At 36.1% G+C, this 8,300-nt stretch overlaps 1 protein-coding gene across 1 annotated transcript; it reads right to left on the bottom strand.

Annotated features, from left to right (window-relative positions):
• Positions 1 to 707: 707 nt before the first annotated feature.
• Positions 708 to 8,078, bottom strand: LOC103494269 (uncharacterized). Its single transcript, XM_008455386.3, has 6 exons — positions 7,565 to 8,078; positions 6,188 to 6,302; positions 5,313 to 5,957; positions 5,003 to 5,111; positions 3,994 to 4,051; positions 708 to 1,056 (listed from the first exon to the last, which is right to left on the bottom strand). Exons 1-5 carry the CDS (start codon positions 7,645 to 7,647, stop codon positions 4,026 to 4,028), a joined length of 978 nt encoding a protein of 325 aa, XP_008453608.1. The 5' UTR covers positions 7,648 to 8,078; the 3' UTR covers positions 708 to 1,056; positions 3,994 to 4,025.
• Between the last annotated feature and the right edge of the window lie 222 nt (positions 8,079 to 8,300).

Below are 8,300 nucleotides of genomic sequence, written 5' to 3'. Positions count from 1 at the left end.
GAACAATGGTAAAGAAAGAGCAAAGCAAGAATGGATAAAAAGGAGGAGTAAGCATACCCTTAACTGGTCTTCCTCATATCAGAGATTGACCCTCGCATATTTCATCACCTCTGCCTCTAGGAGAGCAGCTCACCCTCCGGATTAGGGGCACAAGATCTTCTCTTTGATCTACCTTTGTTCATTGATTTCTTTCTCTTTTAGATATAATAAGTAGTCAATATAAAAAGCCAGAGATTGGGTCAAAAAGATCAACTGTCAAATCGAAAAGTCTCAAAGAGAGATGTTATCCATTGAGAGTCATATTCCCATGAGTGAGTTTGTTAAGACCCTTTTCATGTTTGAAAACCTATGTTGAGCTAAATTGATATCTTTCTCTTGAGCTCTCTTAAAGTTGGTACCTTTGAGTTGCAAGTTCTAAATATGAGAATGAAACTCTGATATACATTGGTTCAATTCATGATCTTTGTTGCTCAAATTTTGATCATGATTTGACTTAATTGTTCATGCCCGTAGATCGATTTTCCAAAAAGTTAGCAAGATATTTCTTTGAGAAGAAAAGCTCTACCCAATGTTCTAATAAGTTTTCTCCCTAATTATATCTTCTTCTAACAATCGCCCTTCTATTAACATCATCTCTAGAAATATTATGCATTTTAAATTTTATTTGAAAAGTAGTATAAAAATCTAAACCAAATTAAACAGTGGTCTAGAGAAATAATTTCAAATTTGATTCCATGAAATTATTTCTATAGAAGTTTTTATACATGTAAAACAAATTATATTTAATGAGATGATTTTGATATGTCGATCATCAATCTTTGATTCTTCCAATAATCCCAATAGAGTAAGTGAGAAACGACAGACCCAATACACAAAAACCACAATTCCTGGCTATAATACATATTGATATTCGTGACACAAACCCTAAATCCTAATTCTTGCTGCCTCTTCCACAATTTTTATAGCAACAAAAATAAAATTGGCCTGCTTCAATCCTCTGGAAACAACACCTTCATTTCTCCAGAGCTTTGTGATCTAAATCTGTTGTTGTAACCACTGCATACAAGACAAAACCCAATTCATAAATCTCTCAAAGAGTAAACCTTTGAAAGGATAGATTATCAGACATTCAAATACAGTAACATGAACAATGCAGTTTCTTCAAAGGAAATATAACTTGACTTGGTCTGATGTTTTAGTTCTCATTACAGCATTTACCGATTGGAGCTCATGATGACATCTAGAATATTACACATCCTAAATTCTAAAGCATGGAATCTCGCGAACTTATACGACCATGATAGTTAGCAGCAACATTTCAAATTGACCTAAACTCTACTATATGAAGATACACCATTCATATAAAGTCACCGACATACTTCCCCTTTTATAAAAAGGGGCTTTTGCAAAAATAACAAAAAAATTTATGAAAATAAAAACCATGTCACTACATTTTCTAAATTGCAAAAATAGCAAATTTAAAAACAAATAACCCTCTGATAGCCATCATATTTACCATATTCGCAATATGCAAAAAAAATGTGCTATGGACTTTTTTTCTAAATTTTTTTGTCATCTTGTATAATTTCCCTTTCAAAATGACAAAATAGCTCAACAGATCTTCTGCAAAAAGTTTTTAAACTCTAACCAACTGCAAAGTTGAAGCTAAAACACAATTTATCCTCAAAAAACTATAGGAACAAGAGGGTTGAATTAATATCCTACAATTTTCCTCAACGATCAAATGTGGTAGAGTTAGACAGATACTCCCACAGGATTAGTCAAGCAGCTGGTGCATTTCTAAAATGATAAGGTGACAGTTAAAAGTGCTTTCCACGAAGAACCAAAAGTAGTTTGAGAAATTACAAGAGCATTTGAAAGACACTTAAAAAACATGAACGTGCAGTACGTGCTTCAATTAAAAATACCTTTTTTTTCAAAAGATGAGTACAAAACTAACCTTGCTCATGAAATCCAAATTAAAGAATATTTTTTTCAAAAGGCAGGTCAAACACATAATAGTTAAATGCGATGGATTAAATGTATCATATCAAAATCCTTATATTCAAATTTTCCTGCAAGGGAAACGAGAGAAGGAAAATAATAAACGATTTTGTTAGTTTGTATAGAATATTGGTATTTCATTATTGATAATAACCAAATACTACAGCTCTATACATACCCAAATTAAAAGACAATAAAGGAAAGAATATATAAGAATAATATTTACAAGAATAATATTTTCTAAGAATAATATTTCCCAAAAATACTCTAATTATGTCAATACCCTCCCTCAAACTCAAGGTTATCACAAACTTGAGTTTGCTAAGAAAACTTCTTAATCAAATTAATAAATCTAGGATAGAATCATAAACCCACGAAGAAAAAACCACAAGAAATTCTAGGCCAGAGACAGACCCACGAAGAACAAAACCTTGAACTTCTAGGATAGAAACATAGATACTCGTATAGAGATCTATAACAAAACCTACGAAGAACAAAACAAGAACTTTTGGGCAGGAACACATATCCTCATAGAGAGATCAGATCTATAACGGAATCCAAGAAGTACTGATTCGAAAACAGAACAAAGGCGAAGACGGTTAAAACTAGACTAAATCTGAGCATAAGAAAACGCGACAGAAGTAGATTTGAGTGGAGGTGGAGTGCAATGACAAAGGAATCTAACTGGGTATCTCGAACGAATCAACATCGGATCAGAAGCAAAACTAAACAAAACTGATGCTCACAACACAAATGAACTTTTCAAGGACAGTGGATGGGTTTCAAGGACGGTGAACGAGATACGACAAAGTTGCATATAAAACTGAAGTAAAATGAAGGCGATAGAACAAAGACGTCAGGTTTCCCAACAGTGTGCTGCGTGAACGGGGAAGTCGAGTCAGAGACGATGGATGCGAACGGAGAAGATAGGCTTGCGGCGGCGTGCTTAGGTTTCACGGACGAGGAATGCTTCACGATTCAAGAGTTTCACGGCGTCGGAGCTGGAACCTTGGATGGATTTGGGACTGGCGGACGGATCTGGTCGAAAGTGATGAGCTCGTCGTCCGTGAGAGGCCGATCTAGTCAAATATCGACGTGGGTTTCGCAGCTGACACAAACGGAGACAAGAAGCGAGGCAGAGGACGTCATCGGCGAGTGCGGCGGAGACGAACAGAGACTAGCAGAGGATGTTGTTGGCAAGTTTCGCGGCAAGGGGAGCGACGGCGGCGACAGCTGAAGATTGGGGGCAGTGGCGGATGTGGGTTGCAAGCAGCCGGCAGCTGATGGATAGGTTTCTTGAAAAAATAATAAAAGATTGCAGATAAACCCTAATTCGTTTCGGCTTTGAGGTGGGGTTTTAAGTGGAGACAAAGAAAAGGTTTGCCTCCGTCTATGGCTAGTCATTGACGGAGGCAGAGGTCGAACAAGGCTAGTGGCGACAAACAAAAACCCTAAAGCTATGATACCATGTTAGTTTGTATAGAATTTTGGTATTTCATTGATAATAATCAAATATTACAGCCTATACATACCCAAATTAAAAGACAATAAAGAAAAGAATATATAAGAACAATATTTCCAAGAATAATATTTCCTATGGGAAATATACTCTAATTATGTCAATAGATTTATAAAGTTCAAATAGAACTATCAGATTTCCAGAAAAGAGAGTTTGATTTCCGATAGTTTCAAACAAGATTCATCCTGTTTAACTATTTAAGAAATAGAAGTTCAAACTTGTCAGATATTAATAATCATTGTAATGCTGTTTTACAGAAAACTACTTCAGCCCAAGGCCTATAATTGGAAGACTTTAAAGGATAGTCGTTCAATTTGTAATTCATCAGCCCAGGATTTGACAATCCCATTAAACTTCCAGGGAAATCCCCTAGTGGTGGCAATGCATTGTCGTATACCAACTCAAAGCTTTTATACCGTTTGCAACTCAAATAACAAGAAAAATATTAACAGAGTTACAAAAAGAGGTACCTGCTATATTGTAGATGTCTCATACAGAACTGTCAAGTTGAATAAAGTACAAAGGGCACTGCACAAGAGGGGAAAAACCAGATAAGAAAAATACCACAACTGAGAACATAAATTAGCCCATGCAACTACAATTAAACGAAGGTCATCCAAATTTTCATATTATATTTCGAAAAACTTTAAACAAAGAACATAAGAATTTTCAAATTGACAAGGTCCATAATAGAGTTGAAGAGGTAAGTAAGAGAGCGAGACCCATAAGATTAAATCCACTCTTAGCCAGAAAAAGAAGAAAGAAAAGAAAGACACCTAATAATATGGCATGTACAAGCTGAGTTCATCTGAATTATTCTTAAAACTGTGTTACTAGTTGGTAGTAAAAGACAAATGACTAGAAAAATGGCAAAGTTGATGCCTGACAGAACTGTCCTTTAATATTTTCACCAAATATAAGCGAAATGTCCTTGCATGAACTGAATAGAAATGTTCTATCGTGATATTAAAACGCATTGCACTACACCTACTGATCCTCTCTATATCTCTCCCCCCATTTCTAGGCTTCTCTATTATTCTCATTGTATAACTCTCTTGTACTTCGAGCATTATTATTAATAAAGAAGCTTGTAACCTTTTCAAAGAAATGGATTGCACTAAAAGTGATCTGAAAGTCATTTAGGTTAGATTGACAAGATTTTTTGATATCCTGAAGCATTTAATGCATGAGAATTCCACTCACATTTTTAGAACTCAAGAAACACATTTCTAAAACCTATAAAACATATCACATTTAAGGTCAGATTCGACTACCATATCTGAAGCAAGAAAAAAGCAATCTAGAATGATTTCAGGATTTTTTAGTACCACGATGAAACTCCATATATCTCTTGAAAGGTTGTTCTCGCACACATTATGCATATAAAAAATTTATATGCTTCGTAACAGTATCTGTTCATCATCCTCGCTATGTTAATTAAACTCCTCAACTTTCAATATGCATGCTCTGGCTTCTTACCCAATAAGAAAATTGTTAACATCAGAGCAAGTGTAAGTTGAACTGAGCAACCACGCTGCAGATTCCTTGAACTCTGGAATTGTCTGCGAACCAGAAACCTAGCAAAGAGCTGGCAAAACCAAAATATGAATATCTATTAGTGTTGAGAGATTTTCCATCACAGTCACATTCAAATAGAACACATGGGTGTTATTCCCAATGGTGAAACATTATTATTGTTCGCTTTTCATGCTTGTGAACGTTTGTCATTTAGTATTTACTACCATGGTTAAGTGCAATATTACTTTTCCAGAAGCAAAAAAAAATTCACCTGACTGCATACATGACCAGCAATTTTTGCTGGAAGAAACTCCCGTCCAGTTTGCCTCCAGAGGTTTGTTCTGGATCCTTTTTCTTTAGGTGTGGGCTCCACCGTTGGCATTGGGTTTCTCCGTTCATCTTCATCAGGAATAACAATTGTCAAAGTATCAAAGTTAGGTGAACTCCACACTCTTCTACCATTGGTTGTCCTCTCTGTATGGCATACAACATCATCCCTTGAACGTGAAATTTCATTATCTTGAAGTTTCATGACAAACTGTGCATCTTGAATTTCTTCAACCTTATCGCTAATATCTAAGCTGCTCTGGTTACTGCTTGCTTCTCGTCTTCTATTACAGGTCTCATGAATAGATTCTTCATAAGAAGGTACAGGTTCCAGGTGTTCATCTTTTGGACCTCGTATAGTAGGTGTTGTCCCAGTGAGAAATGCAGCTAAATCATCACGTTCTTCCTCATTAAGGTTTACCCATTTAAGAGGTTGCTTCCCTTCCTCAATAAAATATTCACGTAATGATGCCTCAACACAGAATATCTGGTTTTCGATGGCATCAATAAATTGTCTATGTCTATCCAGCTTAGTAGCATCCCCATGTTTTCTATGGCTCAACCTTACAGCCTTCTCAAACTCTTCCAACTAAACTTGCATCCAGAGATGACAGGCATAAGTATTAATGCAAAAAGTACAAAGACTAAGACATCAAAGGAGAAAACAAGACTCTATCACTTAATTGGAATGTCATACAGAACGATAAAAATTATAAAAAAAAAATTGTGTCATAGTTGTCAACAGAAGGGGTAGGAATGTCTGGGATACTCTACTTTGAAAACAAAAATGAAGTAATTTACGTACAGAATATTAGTCACCTGCCATTTGGCCGTTCCCAGTGCAGTTCGCAACTCCCTGGTGAATTCATCCAAATTTTCTACCATTGACTTTGCTCTTTTCTCTCTTAACCATGCCCTGTATGTGGATTCCAATCTGGCATTTAGATAGAAGAAAAGTGAGAAAATTAAACATCAAAATTTGATCCTAGTAGAAAGAATAAATATTTAACAATATTACAATATGATTTTATCGAACAAAGTAATTTTTAAAGAAAGGGGCAACCAATATCAGACTCAACTTTACAGATGCAGGGCAAATAATTTATGGTTTGTAATATTCTCATTAAGAATTTAGGATCGCTTATGTTTTGAGTTTGTTTGTAGTAGTTTTGTTGTTCAGAGAATTTGAATCGTGATTAGTGAGATGCGTATTGATACAAATATACAAGGAACTCTGATCAAGACAAATGAAAGAATACAGAGACACCTTATCAACCCCTAGGCCCCGAATGTACTCCTATCCCTTTGCAACCAAACAAACCACAAAAGGCCAAAGAAGTTAATCTCCCAAAGTAAACGGTCTTTCCCTCTGAAAAAAGAGGATCCTTAACAGATTCCATCATCATTTCCCAAATTTCAACCTCTGAACTATATACAAACTCAAACTCTGTCATAGCAACATTAACCCTCGATAAGAAAGGACATACCACAAATCGTGACTTAAATTCTCCGCCTGCATCCATAAGCAGACCAATTCTGGCCTAAAACACAAGATAAGGCTCTTAACAAAATTTCAAAAGCGATAATCCTTCACTGGCATATCCAAAAAACCAGACTATCGGTTCTCTCTGCCAGGTACACATCGTTTCATCTGCTATCAACATCAAATACCCACGGTACTAAGATGAAACACATTAACGAAATGTCTTGAGCTAGTCTGCAACATATCCAATTGCTTAACCATCCTCCCCTCCAACATTTTGTGCTGATGAAATATCATAATCAAATCATCAGTTTTACCAAAATCACTAAAACAATCTTACATCCTATTCCCCTTTCCACTTCCTGTCTTCCCTCTCTCAACAACATAACAAACAGATTTCAAGGTATAGCCCTAAACCAATAAAATCAAAAAAAAAAAACACAGAGAAAAGAAAATGCAAGAACGAGGACACCGTTGGCAAACTTATTGGTACAAAAGCCATTAAACCAGCGTCTTTTATACGTCAAGACCATTAATAAATTCTTCATCGTTGAAAGGGAAAATCCCAATATCCGGAATCGTGATAGAAAATTTAGAAAAGAAAAAAAACGGAGAATTTCACGCACTGAAAAGCCAATAAAATCAATCAAAAATACAAACAGAGAAATTCATGCTCAAATAGCCCAAACCCTAGAAGCTAAAACGAAACTCACATGTCAGCCGATTCTTGCACCTCCTCAGCGGCGGAAAAGAAAGCATCTTTCTGCCACAGATCAAAACTCCGTGCAACCGACATCTCAAACCACAGCACGAATAACACAACAAGGTCGTTGCCCGTTGGAGAAGAACGATGAATCAATCAATCGACCAATCAAAAACAAAAACACAAAAAGGAAAAAGAGGAAGCGAAATCGCAATCTTCACTCCCTCTTCCCCTCTCCTCTGTCAATAAGATTAAACAGAGAATCGAGAAAGAGAAAAGATACGTAGAAGCGATTCCTTCTTCTTCCTTTCCCTTCCCTTCCCCTTTCCCTTTCCCTTTCCCTTTCCCTTTCCTTTCCTTATTTGCAGAAGTTGCAAGTTTTAAGCCGCTGTATTCCTCCATACGTATATTCCTCCATCTTCACGACGTGTAAGATTCTAACTGGCCAGTAGATTTCTTGATCTCATCTTTACCGTTGGATCAGCTCCGTGTGCGGTGATGCGGAAATCCATAAGTGAAAAAAAACATCAAACATGACGTCGGTTGGTGGAGAGAAAATAGGACAAGAAACAAAGATCGAGCTGCCCTATCCCTTCGGGCAGTTTACGGTCACCTATTTTCTCAATTATATTAATTAATTAATTATTAAAGTAAATTTCAATATTTTATCAAATATTTCTCATTTTCTTTCCTGTGTGACCAATTTGTCATATGATATGACTCACGGGGTTCGGTAATGAGTCAGC

The sequence above is a fragment of the Cucumis melo genome, chromosome 2, assembly GCF_025177605.1.
Source record: "Cucumis melo cultivar AY chromosome 2, USDA_Cmelo_AY_1.0, whole genome shotgun sequence".
Lineage (NCBI taxonomy): Eukaryota > Viridiplantae > Streptophyta > Magnoliopsida > Cucurbitales > Cucurbitaceae > Cucumis > Cucumis melo.
The sequence above is the reverse complement of the archived record's forward strand: the minus strand, read 5'-3'. Positions and strand labels throughout refer to the sequence as shown.

What these genes read in the sequence shown, in the direction of transcription:
- LOC103494269 (XM_008455386.3), bottom strand. Translation starts at nt 7,647, where the DNA reads ATGTCGGTTGCACGGAGTTTTGATCTGTGGCAGAAAGATGCTTTCTTT. An exon ending in TGGGAACGGCCAAATGGCAG is followed by an intron (nt 5,958 to 6,187) that starts GTGACTAATATT and finishes ATGCAAGTTTAG; the next exon opens with TTGGAAGAGTTTGAGAAGGC. An exon ending in GTTAACAATTTTCTTATTGG is followed by an intron (nt 4,052 to 5,002) that starts GTAAGAAGCCAG and finishes CCTCTTGTGCAG; the next exon opens with TGCCCTTTGTACTTTATTCA.